Source organism: Oncorhynchus clarkii, chromosome 14, assembly GCF_045791955.1.
Source record: "Oncorhynchus clarkii lewisi isolate Uvic-CL-2024 chromosome 14, UVic_Ocla_1.0, whole genome shotgun sequence".
In the NCBI taxonomy this organism is placed as follows: Eukaryota; Metazoa; Chordata; class Actinopteri; order Salmoniformes; family Salmonidae; genus Oncorhynchus; species Oncorhynchus clarkii.
In genome coordinates this window covers 29,025,162-29,045,134 of record NC_092160.1, presented here as the reverse complement: position 1 = coordinate 29,045,134, position 19,973 = coordinate 29,025,162, and the positions used below count along the sequence as shown (strand labels likewise).

The window sequence follows — 19,973 nt, the reverse complement described above, 5'->3', positions numbered from 1 at the left end:
CGCCCTGGACCGTTCTCACTCCTTCAGCTTTGGGACAGAGGTGCGCGTGAACTCTGAAATGGAGGGGCCAGGGGGTGTTTTGGGATTCAGCCGCTGAGTAACAGTATGTTTTAATGTGTCCAGGTGAATGATGAAGGTTACACCCCTGTGATGGAGGCAGCCAGAGAAGGTCATGAAGAGATGGTGGCCCTGCTACTGGCTCAGGGTAATCAACTGGCAGATAGATGGACACCTGCACACTGTTCAAGTTGCATATATACATATATGTTATATGTACATATATGTTATTGTGTGTAATGTGTGTTATTGTGTGTAATGAAGTGCTTTGTCAGGCCTGTTGGGGAGAATCTCACTCCTAATATAGACCCTAACCTCTCCTCCCTCCCTCCCTCCAGGTGCGAACATCAACGCCCAGACGGAGGAGACCCAGGAAACAGCCCTGACGCTGTCCTGCTGTGGAGGGTTCCTGGAGGTGGCCGACTTCCTCATCAAGGCCGGGGCCGACATCGAGCTGGGCTGCTCCACGCCTCTCATGGAGGCTGCACAGGAGGGACACCTGGAGCTGGTCAAACACCTCCTGACTGCAGGTACACACAACCACACACACCTGGAGCTGGTCAAACACCTCCTGACTGCAGGTACACACACACCTGGAGCTGGTCAAACACCTCCTGACTGCAGGTACACACACACCTGGAGCTGGTCAAACACCTCCTGACTGCAGGTACACACAACCACACACACCTGGAGCTGGTCAAACACCTCCTGACTGCAGGTACACACAACCACACACACCTGGAGCTGGTCAAACACCTCCTGACTGCAGGTACACACACACCTGGAGCTGGTCAAACACCTCCTGACTGCAGGTACACACACACCTGGAGCTGGTCAAACACCTCCTGACTGCAGGTACACACAACCACACACACCTGGAGCTGGTCAAACACCTCCTGACTGCAGGTACACACAACCACACACACCTGGAGCTGGTCAAACACCTCCTGACTGCAGGTACACACAACCACACACACCTGGAGCTGGTCAAACACCTCCTGACTGCAGGTACACACAACCACACACACCTGGAGCTGGTCAAACACCTCCTGACTGCAGGTACACACACACAGCTGGAGCTGGTCAAACACCTAACTGCAGGTGAGATGGGGAATCATATTGAAGATGGTTAGTTTGATCTTTAGTATTTTTGTAGGGAACTTATGTGAGGCTCCAGGACTTAGCCTGGTAACTAGATGGATATTGAAGGTAAAGTTGACAACCTCTGCCTTTTAACAGGGCTTGTTAGTTTTTCTTTTTGGCTCACCTCTGAACTCTCTCTGTAGGGGCGAATGTGCACGCTACCACGGCGACGGGAGACACAGCGCTGACGTACGCGTGTGAGAACGGACACACTGACGTGGCTGACATTCTACTGCAGACTGGAGCCGATCTGGTACGCCTGTTCTCTTTCATTCTTTCCTTCTCTTCTTTCCTTCTTTCCTTATGTCCTTCTCTTCTTTCCTTATGTCCTTCTCTTCTTTCCTTATGTCCTTCTCTTCTTTCCTTCTGTCCTTCTCTTCTTTCCTTCTGTCCTTCTCTTCTTTCCTTCTTTCCTTATGTCCTTTCCTTCTTTCCTTATGTCCTCTTCTTTCCGTCTTTCCTTCTCTCCTTCTCTTCTATCCTTATGTCCTTTCCTTCTTTCCTTATATCCTTGTCCTTATTTTCTTTCCTTCTTTCTTTCCTTCCGCCCATGTCCTCTCCTAAAATCCACATCCTGTTTGTCTGTTTTCCAGGAGCATGAGTCTGAGGGGGGGAGGACACCCCTGATGAAGGCAGCCAGAGCAGGACACCTCTGCACTGTGCAGTTCCTCATCAGCAAGGGTGGGTTAGGTTAGACAGTTTTTTAAACCACTACAATGCCCTTTAAAACTAAGTCCTACTGTGGCAGACACTGGAAGGAGAAGTTGAAGTGACAAAGTGAGTGCTTTGCATTTCGCCCCTGTCCAGTCGTGAAATCCATAGATTAGGGCCTAATGAATTTATTTCAATCAACTTATTTCCCTCTGTAAAATTTTAACTCCGTAATATTCTTGCATTTTAGATTTGACTTCCTGTGTTTTGTGTCCAGGTGCTAATGTGAACAGAGCGACAGCTAACAAGGACCACACGGTGGTGTCTCTGGCCTGCGCTGGAGGACACCTGGCTGTGGTAGAGCTGCTGCTGGCACATGGAGCTGACCCCACACACAGACTGAAGGTAGAACACGCGCACACACAGACTGAAGGTAGAACACGCGCGCACACAGACTGAAGGTAGAACACGCGCGCACACAGACTGAAGGTAGAACACGCGCGCACACAGACTGAAGGTAGAACACGCGCGCACACAGACTGAAGGTAGAACACGCGCGCACACAGACTGAAGGTAGAACACGCGCGCACACAGACTGAAGGTAGAACACACACACACACCTGACCTCACACACAGACTGAAGGTAGAACACGCGCACACACCTGACCTCACACACAGACTGAAGGTAGAACACGCGCACACACCTGACCTCACACACAGAATGAAGGTAGAACACACACACACACACAGACTGAAGGTAGAACACGCGCACACACCTGACCCCACACACAGACTGAAGGTAGAACACGCGCACACACAGACTGAAGGTAGAACACGCGCACACACAGACTGAAGGTAGAACACGCGCACACACAGACTGAAGGTAGAACACGCGCACACACAGACTGAAGGTAGAACACGCGCACACACAGACTGAAGGTAGAACACGCGCACACACAGACTGAAGGTAGAACACGCGCACACACAGACTGAAGGTAGAACACGCGCACACACAGACTGAAGGTAGAACACGCGCACACACAGACTGAAGGTAGAACACGCGCACACACAGACTGAAGGTAGAACACGCGCACACACACACACCTGACCTCACACACAGACTGAAGGTAGAACACACACACACAGACTGAAGGTAGAACACACACACACACCTGACCCCACACACAGACTGAAGGTAGAGCACGCGCACACACAGACTGAAGGTAGAACACGCGCACACACAGACTGAAGGTAGAACACGCGCACACACAGACTAAAGGTAGAACACGCGCACACACAGACAGGCTCTAGGTAAAACACACATCAAACTCACGAGGAAGCTGTTTAACTCAGCCATGAAGCCTCATGCAGACTTACTCACTTCCTGTTTCTCCTCCAATAGGACGGCTCGACGATGCTGATTGAAGCTGCGAAGGGCGGCCACACCAACGTGGTGTCCTACCTGCTAGACTTCCCTAACAACATCTTGTCTGCCCACGCTCCCGACCTCTGCCAACTCACACCCCCCTCACAAGACCCCTCTCAGGTTAGACATTTTTTATGAAATTGTTTTACCCAATTGAAACAGGAAATGGCCAGCATGGACATTGTCTTTAACTAGTTGTTTTACGACCACTAATCTATCCCCAGGTTCCTCGTGTCCCATTCCAGGCCCTGGCCATGGTGGTTCCCCCCCAGGAGCCAGACAGAACCCCCTCCAACATCACCACGTCCCCACCACCCGTCTCCAGCAAAGGTGAAATTGGCTTGGCCTGTTATGAACGGGGCCTGTTACAGTGGGGCAAAAAAGTATTTAGTCGGCCACCAATTGTGCAAGTTCTCCCACTTAAAAAGATGAGAGGCCTGTAATTTTCATCATAGGTACACTTCAACTATGACAGATAAAATTAGGGGGAAAAAATCACATTGTAGGATTTTTAATGAATTTATCTGCAAATTATGGTGGAAAATAAGTATTTGGTCACCTACAAACAAGCAAGATTTCTGGCTCTCACAGACCTGTAACTTCTTCTTTAAGAGGCTCCTCTGTCCTCCACTCGTTACCTGTATTAATGGCACCTGTTTGAACTTGTTATCAGTATAAAAGACACCTGTCCACAACCTCAAACAGTCACACTCCAAACTCCACTATGGCCAAGACCTAAGAGACACCAGAAACAAAATTGTAGACCTGCACCAGGCTGGGAAGACTGAATCTGCAATAGGTAAGCAGCTTGGTTTGAAGAGATCAACTGTGGGAGCAATTATTAGGAAATGGAAGACATACAAGACCACTGATAATCTCCCTCGATCTGGGGCTCCACGCAAGATCTCACCCCGTGGGGTCAAAATGATCACAAGAACGGTGAGCAAAAATCCCAGAACCACACACCTAGTGAATAACCTGCAGAGAGCTTGGACCAAAGTAACAAAGCCTACCGTCAGTAACACACTACGCCGCCAGGGACTCAAATCCTGCAGTGCCAGACGTGTCCCCCTGCTTAAGCCAGTACATGTCCAGGCCCGTCTGAAGTTTGCTAGAGAGCATTTAGATGATCCAGAATAACATTGGGAGAATGTCATATGGTCAGATGAAACCAAAATATTACTTTTTGGTAAAAACTCAACTCGTCGTGTTTGGAGGACAAAGAATGCTGAGTTGCATCCAAAGAACACCATACCTACTGTGAAGCATGGGGGTGGAAACATGCTTTGGGGCTGTTTTTCTGCAAAGGGACCAGGACAACTGATCCGTGTAAAGGAAAGAATGAATGGGGCCATGTATCATGAGATTTTGAGTGAAAACCTCCTTCCATCAGCAAGGGCATTGAAGATGAAACGTGGCTGGGTCTTTCAGCATGACAATGATCCCAAACACACCGCCCGGGCAACAAAGGAGTTGCTTCGTAAGAAGCATTTCAAGGTCCTGGAGTGGCCTAGCCAGTCTCCAGATCTCAACCCCATAGAAAATCTGTGGAGGGAGTTGAAAGTCCGTGTTGCCCAGCAACAGCCCCAAAACATCACTACTTTAGAGGAGATCTGCATGGAGGAATGGGCCAAAATACCAGCAACAGTGTGTGAAAACCTTGTGAAGACTTACAGAAAACGTTTGACCTCTGTCATTGCCAACAAAGGGTATATAACAAAGTATTGAGAGAAACTTTTGTTATTGACCAAATACTTATTTTCCACCATAATTTGCAAATAAATTCATAAAAAATCCTACAATGTGATTTTCTGGAGAGAAAAAAATTCTCATTTTGTCTGTCATAGTTGAAGTGTACCTATGATGAAAATTACAGGCCTCGTCTTTTTAAGTGGGAGAACTTGAACAATTGGTGGCTGACTAAATACTTTTTTGCCCCACTGTATATATATCGGCTTTGTTGTAATGTGACCTAATCCTGCAAAACATCCCTCTCTCCCTCGTTCCTTCCATCTCTCTCCATCCTCTTCATCCATCTTCTTCCTCCATCCCTCCTCTCCAGGTTCATCCAAGCAGAGACAGGCTGCCCTCCCTCCCAGCCCTTCCAGTCCAGGGGGGGTGCGTCCCGGCCCGGGTCCCGGGGATGCAGAGGCCTTGCCCCCCTTCCACCTGTGCCAGCCCCTGGAGTGTATCGTGGAGGAGACAGAGGGGAAGCTTAATGAGCTGGGCCAGAGGATCTCAGCCATAGAGAAGGCCCAGCTCCAGTCTCTGGAACTCATCCAGGGAGAGCCGCTCACCAAAGACAAGATCGAAGAGCTGAAGAAGAGCCGGGAGGAGCAGGTGAGAGCAGACAGAGAGGATCATTCATAGTTATTGGACCACAGAGATCCTTTTGAATTACTTTCCCAAACTCAGTCCTGGGGATCCCAAGGGGTTTTTCCTCCAGCACTACACAGCTGATTCAAATCATAAAATCTTGATGACTTCATTAGTTTGGGGACCACTGTCATAGACCCTCAAGTATAGGGCACACAACGGAAACTTTTAGCTTTTTGCAACACAAAGCGAAAATGTGCGTTTCTAATTCCAGGTAGTCCCATCCTGTTTAATTTATTTCGTTTTGGTGCCTAATGAGCGGGGGACACAGAGATCGATAATCTCCACCCATCTAGTCTTTCAACGAATGGATGTGTGAGGTCTGACCATAGAACTATGGGTCTGATTTCTCCCCCCCGTGGCGACGTGTCTTTCAGGTCCAGAAGAAGAAGAAGATCCTGAAGGAGCTGCAGAAGGTGGAGCGCCAGCTGCAGTTGAACACCCAGCAGCAGTTCACCAAAGAGTACATGGAGGCCAAGGGCCTGAAGGAGGAGCAGGAGGCAGGCCAGGGCCCAGGGCCGGGGGAAGGGGCCAACACTACCATGCCTGGGGTCCTCACAGCATCACCAGGGGTTAACGTGCGCACACAGCCCGGGTCGGATACAGGGTCTGACGAAGAGGAGAACAGAGAGGAGGAAGAAGAGGTTAGGAGTTGGTGGTGGTCTGTTTTTTTTGTCATTTTGGTCTGACGGATAATCAGGAGTTTCTGCTTTTCTGGTGTTATCCTCCATTCATATCTAATAGAAACTGACTGATCCGTCCCCTCGTATCTAATAGAAACTGACTGATCCGCCCCCTCGCATCTAATAGAAACTGACTGATCCGCTCCCTCGTATCTAATAGAAACTGACTGATCCGCTCCCTCGCATCTAATAGAAACTGACTGATCCGCTCCCTCGCATCTAATAGAAACTGACTGATCCGCTCCCTCGCATCTAATTGAAACTGACTGATCCGCTCCCTCGTATCTAATAGAAACTGACTGATCCGCTCCCTCGTATCTAATTGAAACTGACTGATCCGCTCCATCGTATCTAATAGAAACTGACTGATCCGCTCCCTCGTATCTAATAGAAACTGACTGATCCGCTCCCTCGCATCTAATAGAAACTGACTGATCCGCTCCTTCGCATCTAATAAACTGACTGATCCGTCCCCTCGCATCTAATAAACTGACTGATCCGCCCCCTCGTATCTAATAGAAACTGACTGATCCGCTCCCTCGTATCTAATAGAAACTGACTGATCCGCTCCCTCGCATCTAATAGAAACTGACTGATCCGCTCCCTCGTATCTAATAGAAACTGACTGATCCGCTCCCTCGCATCTAATAGAAACTGACTGATCCGCTCCCTCGCATCTAATAGAAACTGACTGATCCGTCCCCTCGCATCTAATAGAAACCTACTGATCCGTCCCCTCGCATCTAATAGAAACTGACTGATCCGTCCCCTCGCATCTAATAGAAACTGACTGATCCGTCCCCTCGCATCTAATAGAAACTGACTGATCCGCCCCCTCGCATCTAATAGAAACCTACTGATCCGTCCCCTCGCATCTAATAGAAACTGACTGATCCGTCCCCTCGCATCTAATAGAAACTGACTGATCCGTCCCCTCGCATCTAATAGAAACTGACTGATCCGCTCCCTCGCATCTAATAGAAACCTACTGATCCGTCCCCTCGCATCTAATAGAAACTGACTGATCCGTCCCCTCGCATCTAATAGAAACTGACTGATCCGTCCCCTCGCATCTAATAGAAACTGACTGATCCGTCCCCTCGCATCTAATAGAAACTGACTGATCCGTCCCCTCGTATCTAATAGAAACTGACTGATCCGCTCCTTCGCATCTAATAAACTGACTGATCCGCCCCCTCGCATCTAATGAACTGACTGATCCGCCCCCTCGCATCTAATAGAAACTGACTGATCCGTCCCCTCGCATCTAATAGAAACTGACTGATCCGTCCCCTCGCATCTAATAGAAACTGACTGATCCGTCCCCTCGCATCTAATAGAAACTGACTGATCCGTCCCCTCGCATCTAATAGAAACTGACTGATCCGTCCCCTCGTATCTAATAGAAACTGACTGATCCGTCCCCTCGCATCTAATACAAACTGACTGATCCGTCCCCTCGCATCTAATAGAAACTGACTGATCCGTCCCCTCGTATCTAATAGAAACTGACTGATCCGTCCCCTCGCATCTAATACAAACTGACTGATCCGTCCCCTCGCATCTAATAGAAACTGACTGATCCGTCCCCTCGCATCTAATAGAAACTGACTGATCCGTCCCCTCGCATCTAATAGAAACTGACTGATCCGTCCCCTCGCATCTAATAGAAACTGACTGATCCGCTCCCTCGTATCTAATAGAAACTGACTGATCCGCTCCCTCGCATCTAATAGAAACTGACTGATCCGCTCCCTCGCATCTAATTGAAACTGACTGATCCGCTCCCTCGTATCTAATAGAAACTGACTGATCCGCTCCCTCGTATCTAATTGAAACTGACTGATCCGCTCCCTCGTATCTAATAGAAACTGACTGATCCGCTCCCTCGTATCTAATAGAAACCGACTGATCCGCTCCCTCGCATCTAATAGAAACTGACTGATCCGCTCCTTCGCATCTAATAAACTGACTGATCCGCCCCCTCGCATCTAATGAACTGACTGATCCGCCCCCTCGCATCTAATAGAAACTGACTGATCCGTCCCCTCGCATCTAATAGAAACTGACTGATCCGTCCCCTCGCATCTAATAGAAACTGACTGATCCGTCCCCTCGCATCTAATAGAAACTGACTGATCCGTCCCCTCGTAGCTAATAGAAACTGACTGGTCCGTCCCCTTGTATCTAATAGAAACTGACTGATCCGTCCCCTCGCATCTAATAGAAACTGACTGATCCGTCCCCTCGCATCTAATAGAAACTGACTGATCCGCTCCCTCGTATCTAATAGAAACTGACTGATCCGCTCCCTCGTATCTAATAGAAACTGACTGATCCGCTCCCTCGCATCTAATAGAAACTGACTGATCCGCTCCCTCGCATCTAATAGAAACTGACTGATCCGCTCCCTTGCATCTAATTGAAACTGACTGATCCGCTCCCTCGTATCTAATAGAAACTGACTGATCCGCTCCCTCGTATCTAATTGAAACTGACTGATCCGCTCCATCGTATCTAATAGAAACTGACTGATCCGCTCCCTCGCATCTAATAGAAACTGACTGATCCGCTCCCTCGCATCTAATAGAAACTGACTGATCCGTCCCCTCGCATCTAATAAACTGACTGATCCGCCCCCTCGTATCTAATAGAAACTGACTGATCCGCTCCCTCGTATCTAATAGAAACTGACTGATCCGCTCCCTCGCATCTAATAGAAACCTACTGATCCGTCCCCTCGCATCTAATAGAAACTGACTGATCCGTCCCCTCGCATCTAATAGAAACTGACTGATCCGTCCCCTCGCATCTAATAGAAACTGACTGATCCGCCCCCTCGCATCTAATAGAAACTGACTGATCCGTCCCCTCGCATCTAATAGAAACTGACTGATCCGTCCCCTCGCATCTAATAGAAACTGACTGATCCGTCCCCTCGCATCTAATAGAAACCTACTGATCCGTCCCCTCGCATCTAATAGAAACTGACTGATCCGTCCCCTCGCATCTAATTGAAACTGACTGATCCGTCCCCTCGCATCTAATAGAAACTGACTGATCCGTCCCCTCGCATCTAATAGAAACTGACTGATCCGTCCCCTCGCATCTAATAGAAACTGACTGATCCGTCCCCTCGCATCTAATAAACTGACTGATCCGCCCCCTCGCATCTAATAGAAACTGTTTGATCCGCTCCCTCGTATCTAATAGAAACTGACTGATCCGCTCCCTCGTATCTAATAGAAACTGACTGATCCGCTCCCTCGCATCTAATAGAAACTGACTGATCCGCTCCCTCGCATCTAATTGAAACTGACTGATCCGCTCCCTCGTATCTAATAGAAACTGACCGATCCGCTCCCTCGTATCTAATAGAAACTGACTGATCCGCTCCCTCGCATCTAATAGAAACTGACTGATCCGCTCCCTCGCATCTAATAGAAACTGACTGATCCGCTCCTTCGCATCTAATAAACTGACTGATCCGCCCCCTCGCATCTAATGAACTGACTGATCCGCCCCCTCGCATCTAATAGAAACTGACTGATCCGTCCCCTCGCATCTAATAGAAACTGACTGATCCGTCCCCTCGCATCTAATAGAAACTGACTGATCCGTCCCCTCGCATCTAATACAAACTGACTGATCCGTCCCCTCGCATCTAATAGAAACTGACTGATCCGTCCCCTCGCATCTAATAGAAACTGACTGATCCGTCCCCTCGCATCTAATAGAAACTGACTGATCCGTCCCCTCGTATCTAATAGAAACTGACTGATCCGTCCCCTCGTATCTAATAGAAACTGACTGATCCGTCCCCTCGTATCTAATAAACTGACTGATCCGCCCCCTCGCATCTAATAGAAACTGACTGATCCGCTCCCTCGTATCTAATAGAAACTGACTGATCCGCTCCCTCGCATCTAATAGAAACTGACTGATCCGCTCCCTCGCATCTAATTGAAACTGACTGATCCGCTCCCTCGTATCTAATAGAAACTGACTGATCCGCTCCCTCGTATCTAATTGAAACTGACTGATCCGCTCCCTCGTATCTAATAGAAACTGACTGATCCGCTCCCTCGTATCTAATAGAAACCGACTGATCCGCTCCCTCGCATCTAATAGAAACTGACTGATCCGCTCCTTCGCATCTAATAAACTGACTGATCCGCCCCCTCGCATCTAATGAACTGACTGATCCGCCCCCTCGCATCTAATAGAAACTGACTGATCCGTCCCCTCGCATCTAATAGAAACTGACTGATCCGTCCCCTCGCATCTAATAGAAACTGACTGATCCGTCCCCTCGCATCTAATAGAAACTGACTGATCCGTCCCCTCGTAGCTAATAGAAACTGACTGGTCCGTCCCCTTGTATCTAATAGAAACTGACTGATCCGTCCCCTCGTATCTAATAGAAACTGACTGATCCGCCCCCTCGCATCTAATAGAAACTGACTGATCCGTCCCCTCGCATCTAATAGAAACTGACTGATCCGTCCCCTCGCATCTAATAGAAACTGACTGATCCGTCCCCTCGCATCTAATAGAAACTGACTGATCCGTCCCCTCGTAGCTAATAGAAACTGACTGGTCCGTCCCCTTGTATCTAATAGAAACTGACTGATCCGTCCCCTCGCATCTAATAGAAACTGACTGATCCGTCCCCTCGCATCTAATAGAAACTGACTGATCCGCTCCCTCGTATCTAATAGAAACTGACTGATCCGCTCCCTCGTATCTAATAGAAACTGACTGATCCGCTCCCTCGTATCTAATAGAAACTGACTGATCCGCTCCCTCGCATCTAATAGAAACTGACTGATCCGCTCCCTCGCATCTAATAGAAACTGACTGATCCGCTCCCTCGCATCTAATTGAAACTGACTGATCCGCTCCCTCGTATCTAATAGAAACTGACTGATCCGCTCCCTCGTATCTAATTGAAACTGACTGATCCGCTCCATCGTATCTAATAGAAACTGACTGATCCGCTCCCTCGTATCTAATAGAAACTGACTGATCCGCTCCCTCGCATCTAATAGAAACTGACTGATCCGCTCCCTCGCATCTAATAGAAACTGACTGATCCGCTCCTTCGCATCTAATAAACTGACTGATCCGTCCCCTCGCATCTAATAAACTGACTGATCCGCCCCCTCGTATCTAATAGAAACTGACTGATCCGCTCCCTCGTATCTAATAGAAACTGACTGATCCGCTCCCTCGCATCTAATAGAAACTGACTGATCCGCTCCCTCGCATCTAATAGAAACTGACTGATCCGCTCCCTCGCATCTAATAGAAACTGACTGATCCGCTCCCTCGCATCTAATAGAAACTGACTGATCCGTCCCCTCGCATCTAATAGAAACCTACTGATCCGTCCCCTCGCATCTAATAGAAACTGACTGATCCGTCCCCTCGCATCTAATAGAAACTGACTGATCCGTCCCCTCGCATCTAATAGAAACTGACTGATCCGCCCCCTCGCATCTAATAGAAACCTACTGATCCGTCCCCTCGCATCTAATAGAAACTGACTGATCCGTCCCCTCGCATCTAATAGAAACTGACTGATCCGTCCCCTCGCATCTAATAGAAACTGACTGATCCGCTCCCTCGCATCTAATAGAAACCTACTGATCCGTCCCCTCGCATCTAATAGAAACTGACTGATCCGTCCCCTCGCATCTAATAGAAACTGACTGATCCGTCCCCTCGCATCTAATAGAAACTGACTGATCCGTCCCCTCGCATCTAATAGAAACTGACTGATCCGTCCCCTCGTATCTAATAGAAACTGACTGATCCGTCCCCTCGCATCTAATAAACTGACTGATCCGCCCCCTCGCATCTAATAGAAACTGTTTGATCCGCTCCCTCGTATCTAATAGAAACTGACTGATCCGCTCCCTCGCATCTAATAGAAACTGACTGATCCGCTCCCTCGCATCTAATTGAAACTGACTGATCCGCTCCCTCGTATCTAATAGAAACTGACTGATCCGCTCCCTCGTATCTAATAGAAACTGACTGATCCGCTCCCTCGTATCTAATAGAAACTGACTGATCCGCTCCCTCGCATCTAATAGAAACTGACTGATCCGCCCCCTCGCATCTAATGAACTGACTGATCCGCCCCCTCGCATCTAATAGAAACTGACTGATCCGTCCCCTCGCATCTAATAGAAACTGACTGATCCGTCCCCTCGCATCTAATAGAAACTGACTGATCCGTCCCCTCGCATCTAATAGAAACTGACTGATCCGTCCCCTCGCATCTAATAGAAACTGACTGATCCGTCCCCTCGCATCTAATAGAAACTGACTGATCCGTCCCCTCGCATCTAATAGAAACTGACTGATCCGTCCCCTCGTATCTAATAGAAACTGACTGATCCGTCCCCTCGCATCTAATACAAACTGACTGATCCGTCCCCTCGCATCTAATAGAAACTGACTGATCCGTCCCCTCGCATCTAATAGAAACTGACTGATCCGTCCCCTCGCATCTAATAGAAACTGACTGATCCGTCCCCTCGTATCTAATAGAAACTGACTGATCCGTCCCCTCGCATCTAATAAACTGACTGATCCGCCCCCTCGCATCTAATAGAAACTGACTGATCCGCTCCCTCGTATCTAATAGAAACTGACTGATCCGCTCCCTCGCATCTAATAGAAACTGACTGATCCGCTCCCTCGCATCTAATTGAAACTGACTGATCCGCTCCCTCGCATCTAATAGAAACTGACTGATCCGCTCCCTCGCATCTAATAGAAACTGACTGATCCGCTCCCTCGCATCTAATAGAAACTGACTGATCCGCTCCCTCGCATCTAATTGAAACTGACTGATCCGCTCCCTCGTATCTAATAGAAACTGACTGATCCGCTCCCTCGTATCTAATTGAAACTGACTGATCCGCTCCCTCGTATCTAATAGAAACTGACTGATCCGCTCCCTCGTATCTAATAGAAACCGACTGATCCGCTCCCTCGCATCTAATAGAAACTGACTGATCCGCTCCTTCGCATCTAATAAACTGACTGATCCGCCCCCTCGCATCTAATGAACTGACTGATCCGCCCCCTCGCATCTAATAGAAACTGACTGATCCGTCCCCTCGCATCTAATAGAAACTGACTGATCCGTCCCCTCGCATCTAATAGAAACTGACTGATCCGTCCCCTCGCATCTAATAGAAACTGACTGATCCGTCCCCTCGCATCTAATAGAAACTGACTGATCCGTCCCCTCGCATCTAATAGAAACTGACTGATCCGTCCCCTCGCATCTAATAGAAACTGACTGATCCGTCCCCTCGCATCTAATAGAAACTGACTGATCCGTCCCCTCGCATCTAATAGAAACTGACTGATCCGTCCCCTCGCATCTAATAGAAACTGACTGATCCGTCCCCTCGCATCTAATAGAAACTGACTGATCCGTCCCCTCGTAGCTAATAGAAACTGACTGGTCCGTCCCCTTGTATCTAATAGAAACTGACTGATCCGTCCCCTCGTATCTAATAGAAACTGACTGATCCGTCCCCTCGCATCTAATAGAAACTGTCTGATCCGTCCCCTCGCATCTAATAGAAACTGACTGATCCGTCCCCTCGCATCTAATAGAAACTGACTGATCCGTCCCCTCGCATCTAATAGAAACTGACTGATCCGTCCCCTCGTATCTAATAGAAACTGACTGATCCGTCCCCTCGTATCTAATAGAAACTGACTGATCCGTCCCCTTGTATCTAATACAAACTGACTGATCCGTCCCCTCGTATCTAATAGAAACTGACTGATCCGTCCCCTCGTATCTAATAGAAACTGACTGATCCGTCCCCTCGTATCTAATAGAAACTGACTGATCCGTCCCCTCGTATCTAATAGAAACTGACTGATCCGTCCCCTCGTATCTAATAGAAACTGACTGATCCGTCCCCTCGTATCTAATAGAAACTGACTGATCCGTCCCCTCGCATCTAATAGAAACTGACTGATCCGTCCCCTCGCATCTAATAGAAACTGACTGATCCGCTCCCTCGTATCTAATTGAAACTGACTGATCCGCTCCCTCGTATCTAATAGAAACTGACTGATCCGCTCCCTCGTATCTAATAGAAACCGACTGATCCGCTCCCTCGCATCTAATAGAAACTGACTGATCCGCTCCTTCGCATCTAATAAACTGACTGATCCGCCCCCTCGCATCTAATGAACTGACTGATCCGCCCCCTCGCATCTAATAGAAACTGACTGATCCGTCCCCTCGCATCTAATAGAAACTGACTGATCCGTCCCCTCGCATCTAATAGAAACTGACTGATCCGTCCCCTCGCATCTAATAGAAACTGACTGATCCGTCCCCTCGCATCTAATAGAAACTGACTGATCCGTCCCCTCGCATCTAATAGAAACTGACTGATCCGTCCCCTCGCATCTAATAGAAACTGACTGATCCGTCCCCTCGCATCTAATAGAAACTGACTGATCCGTCCCCTCGCATCTAATAGAAACTGACTGATCCGTCCCCTCGCATCTAATAGAAACTGACTGATCCGTCCCCTCGCATCTAATAGAAACTGACTGATCCGTCCCCTCGTAGCTAATAGAAACTGACTGGTCCGTCCCCTTGTATCTAATAGAAACTGACTGATCCGTCCCCTCGTATCTAATAGAAACTGACTGATCCGTCCCCTCGCATCTAATAGAAACTGTCTGATCCGTCCCCTCGCATCTAATAGAAACTGACTGATCCGTCCCCTCGCATCTAATAGAAACTGACTGATCCGTCCCCTCGCATCTAATAGAAACTGACTGATCCGTCCCCTCGTATCTAATAGAAACTGACTGATCCGTCCCCTCGTATCTAATAGAAACTGACTGATCCGTCCCCTTGTATCTAATACAAACTGACTGATCCGTCCCCTCGTATCTAATAGAAACTGACTGATCCGTCCCCTCGTATCTAATAGAAACTGACTGATCCGTCCCCTCGTATCTAATAGAAACTGACTGATCCGTCCCCTCGTATCTAATAGAAACTGACTGATCCGTCCCCTCGTATCTAATAGAAACTGACTGATCCGTCCCCTCGTATCTAATAGAAACTGACTGATCCGTCCCCTCGCATCTAATAGAAACTGACTGATCCGTCCCCTCGCATCTAATAGAAACTGACTGATCCGTCCCCTCGCATCTAATAGAAACTGACTGATCCGTCCCCTCGTATCTAATAGAAACTGACTGATCCGTCCCCTCGTATCTAATAGAAACTGACTGATCCGTCCCCTCGTATCTAATAGAAACTGACTGATCCGTCCCCTCGTATCAAATAGAAACTGACTGATCCGTTCCCTCGCATCTAATAAACTGACTGATCCGTCCCCTCGCATCTAATAGAAACTGACTGATCCGTCCCCTCGTATCTAATAGAAACTGACTGATCCGTCCCCTCGTATCTAATAGAAACTGACTGATCCGTCCCTGCTGTGTTTTGTGAACTGTTTTATTTAGATGCTTTGTTTGACTTTTAGAAGTTTACCAAATTTCTATTCCAGGATGATGAGGATGAAGATGATGAAGATGAAGACGAGGTGGAAGGAGAGGAGGAAGATTACGCTAAGCTACCCCAGGTGGACACTATCCTCTACAGGGATGGACAGCAGCCGCCCTTGCCCCCCTCGCCCTCCCCCCAGCCCCTGTCCTCCCCCCACTCCCATCTCCACCCTCCTCCTCCCCCCCTCCAGACCGCCTTCGTGCCCATCCAGCCCCTACCGGAGTACAGCCCGTGCCCAGCCGACTACCCCTGCCCTGGCACTACCAGCCCTGAGCTGCAGAGGGTACTGGTGGGCCGGCAGATGCCGGGTCAAGGTCAGGGGTTCGGACCAGGGATGGTAGGGCAGCAGGCCCCAGACGGACTCATGGTGGCTTCGCCCGCTCAGACGCTTACAGACACGCTGGATGACATCATGGCAGGTGAGTTTGTGTAGCATGTCGCTGTCTTACAGCTGCTCTGCCTGTTGTGGGTGGCTGCATCTCAATAGTCTTAACTCATTTCTTTACAATTCTCCTTTCCTTCAACTGCACTGGTTTGAAAGATCAGGACTGATGAACAAATTCCCCAGAAGAAAGGCCTGAAAAGTAACAAATACTAACTCCCCTCTCTCTCCCCCTCCCTCCGTTCTCTCCTTCTTTCTCTGTTCTAGCAGCGGTGGGCAGCAGAGTACCCATGTTAAACACTACAACGTCCCCCACCCCCCTGTCTGACCCCCTCTCACAGACCCCCTCCAATATGGGCTCACCCCCCTCCCCACTGCCCCTCTACCCCTCTGTGGACATCGACGCACACGTAAGCCACTCCTCACACACCCTGTGGTTATCAGTGCTCATGTAAAGCCCATTCAAGGCTGAGAGACCCACACCTACACACAGCGTTGTTGTAAGTGTCCCTCTCCTTTCAGACGGAGAGTAACCATGACACAGCGCTGACGCTGGCATGTGCTGGAGGACACGAGGAGCTGGTGTCTGTTCTCATCGCACGAGGAGCCAACATCGAGCACCGCGACAAGAAAGGTAACACACACCACGTTACTGTCCGGTGTTAGGGCCTGTTTATCCACGACATGTTTTCATTTCTGATTATTCAGGAATATATATATTTATTTATATTTACACACAAGGCAGGATTTATACAGTGTTCAAAGTGCTTGACATTGTATTGGGTGTATCTGTACATCTGGTTGTGACCCTCTCCTCGTCCTCTCCCCAGGGTTCACCCCTCTGATCCTGGCTGCCACAGCGGGCCATGCAGGGGTGGTGGAGCTCCTTCTGGATAAAGGGGGCGACATAGAGGCCCAGTCAGAGAGAACCAAAGACACGCCGCTCTCCCTGGCCTGCTCAGGGGGACGACAAGAGGTACACACCACAGAGGTCTGATTGCACACCACAGAGGTCTGATTGCACACCACAGAGGTCTGATTGCACACCACAGAGGTCTGATTGCACACCACAGAGGTCTGATTGCACACCACAGAGGTCTGATTGCACACCACAGAGGTCTGATTTAAATGAGTTTTTAATATTTCTAATAATTCTATGGTACACGCTCACTTCCCTTCTATGAATCACCACCCTGAACGACTCACCTTTCACTGACTGAAATAGCAAATTGAAAACATAGTCTTTACTATGTGCCATTACTTACAGATAACTGTATTTTCCTCTCCTAGGTGGTGGAGTTGTTGCTGTTGCGAGGAGCCAATAAAGAGCATCGTAATGTGTCAGACTACACTCCTTTGAGCTTGGCGGCGTCTGGAGGCTACGTCAACATCATCAAGATCCTCCTCAACGCCGGCTCAGAGATCAACTCCAGGTACTGGACAGGACAGGGCGAGGCAGGACAGGGCGAGGCAGGACAGGGCGAGGCCACATCTTCTCTTTTAACTGATACCCTTTTCCAGGTCTTCATAAAAAACATTTCTTCATCAAACTTCCACTGGGTTGTTAAAATAAGTGATGACTGCACCTTTGGTAGTGAAAGCACCTCTCCTCATGTATCTCATTCAATGATGTCTTCCTGTGTCTGGCTGTCTTGTGTCTCTCGGTCTGTCTGTCTGTCTGTCGCCCGCCTGCCTGACTTTCTGTGTGTCCGGCTCTGTCTCTAGGACGGGCAGTAAGCTGGGTATCTCTCCCCTGATGCTGGCAGCGATGAACGGTCACGTCCCTGCGGTCAAGCTGCTGCTGGACATGGGCTCAGACATCAACGCTCAGATCGAGACCAACAGGAACACGGCTCTGACTCTGGCTTGCTTCCAGGGCCGGGCTGAGGTGGTCAGTCTGCTGTTGGACCGCAAGGCCAACGTAGAGCACAGAGCCAAGGTGAGGAGATGGGACCGTTCACAGTCCATGTTATAGTAGTATATCAAGGGAGTCCAGAGCCAAGGTGAGGAGACGGGACCGTTCACAGTCCATGTTATAGTAGTATATCAAGGGAGTCCAGAGCCAAGGTGAGGAGACGGGACCGTTCACAGTCCATGTTATAGTAGTATATCAAGGGAGTCCAGAGCCAAGGTGAGGAGACGGGACCGTTCACAGTCCATGTTATAGTAGTATATCAAGGGAGTCCAGAGCCAAGGTGAGGAGACGGGACCGTTCACAGTCCATGTTATAGTAGTATATCAAGGGAGTCCAGAGCCAAGGTGAGGAGATGGGACCGTTCACAGTCCATGTTATAGTAGTATATCAAGGGAGTCCAGAGCCAAGGTGAGGAGATGGGACCGTTCACAGTCCATGTTATAGTAGTATATCAAGGGAGTCCAGAGCCAAGGTGAGGAGACGGGACCGTTCACAGTCCATGTTATAGTACTATATCAAGGGAGTCCAGAGCCAAGGTGAGGAGACGGGACCGTTCACAGTCCATGTTATAGTACTATATCAAGGGAGTCCAGAGCCAAGGTGAGGAGACGGGACCGTTCACAGTCCATGTTATAGTAGTATATCAAGGGAGTCCAGAGCCAAGGTGAGGAGACGGGACCGTTCACAGTCCATGTTATAGTACTATATCAAGGGAGTCCAGAGCCAAGGTGAGGAGACGGGATCGTTCACAGTCCATGTTATAGTAGTATATCAAGGGAGTCCAGAGCCAAGGTGAGGAGACGGGACCGTTCACAGTCCATGTTATAGTAGTATATCAAGGGAGTCCAGAGCCAAGGTGAGGAGACGGGACCGTTCACAGTCCATGTTATAGTAGTATATCAAGGGAGTCCAGAGCCAAGGTGAGGAGACGGGACCGTTCACAGTCCATGTTATAGTAGTATATCAAGGGAGTCCAGAACCAAGGTGAGGAGACGGGACCGTTCACAGTCCATGTTATAGTAGTATATCAAGGGAGTCCAGAGCCAAGGTGAGGAGACGGGACCGTTCACAGTCCATGTTATAGTAGTATATCAAGGGAGTCCAGAGCCAAGGTGAGGAGACGGGACCGTTCACAGTCCATGTTATAGTAGTATATCAAGGGAGTCCAGAGCCAAGGTGAGGAGACGGGACCGTTCATAGTCCATGTTATAGTAGTATATCAAGGGAGTCCAGAGCCAAGGTGAGGAGACGTGACCGTTCACAGTCCATGTTATAGTAGTATATCAAGGGAGTCCAGAGCCAAGGTGAGGAGACGGGACCGTTCACAGTCCATGTTATAGTAGTATATCAAGGGAGTCCAGAGCCAAGGCGAGGAGACGGGACCGTTCACAGTCCATGTTATAGGAGTATATCAAGGGAGTCCAGAGCCAAGGTGAGGAGACGGGACCGTTCACAGTCCATGTTATAGTAGTATATCAAGGGAGTCCAGAGCCAAGGTGAGGAGACGGGACCGTTCACAGTCCATGTTATAGTAGTATATCAAGGGAGTCCAGAGCCAAGGTGAGGAGACGGGACCGTTCACAGTCCATGTTATAGTAGTATATCAAGGGAGTCCAGAGCCAAGGTGAGGAGACGGGGACCGTTCACAGTCCATGTTATAGTAGTATATCAAGGGAGTCCAGAGCCAAGGTGAGGAGACGTGACCGTTCACAGTCCATGTTATAGTAGTATATCAAGGGAGTCCAGAGCCAAGGTGAGGAGAC

At 49.0% G+C, this 19,973-nt stretch overlaps 1 protein-coding gene across 1 annotated transcript in view; it reads left to right on the top strand.

The window, feature by feature from the left end:
• The window catches only part of LOC139366485 (ankyrin repeat and KH domain-containing protein 1-like), a 77,060-nt gene that overhangs the window by 41,058 nt on the left and 16,029 nt on the right, over positions 1–19,973 (top strand). Inside the window, exons 9-23 of the mRNA XM_071104000.1 lie at positions 124–205; positions 396–587; positions 1,344–1,453; positions 1,794–1,881; positions 2,129–2,256; positions 3,254–3,397; positions 3,502–3,607; positions 5,340–5,617; positions 6,031–6,297; positions 15,915–16,332; positions 16,566–16,705; positions 16,818–16,929; positions 17,126–17,271; positions 17,586–17,728; positions 18,021–18,234. Of these exons, the coding sequence (XP_070960101.1) occupies positions 124–205; positions 396–587; positions 1,344–1,453; positions 1,794–1,881; positions 2,129–2,256; positions 3,254–3,397; positions 3,502–3,607; positions 5,340–5,617; positions 6,031–6,297; positions 15,915–16,332; positions 16,566–16,705; positions 16,818–16,929; positions 17,126–17,271; positions 17,586–17,728; positions 18,021–18,234 (2,568 nt within the window). The remainder of the gene's footprint in view (positions 1–123; positions 206–395; positions 588–1,343; positions 1,454–1,793; positions 1,882–2,128; positions 2,257–3,253; positions 3,398–3,501; positions 3,608–5,339; positions 5,618–6,030; positions 6,298–15,914; positions 16,333–16,565; positions 16,706–16,817; positions 16,930–17,125; positions 17,272–17,585; positions 17,729–18,020; positions 18,235–19,973) is intronic.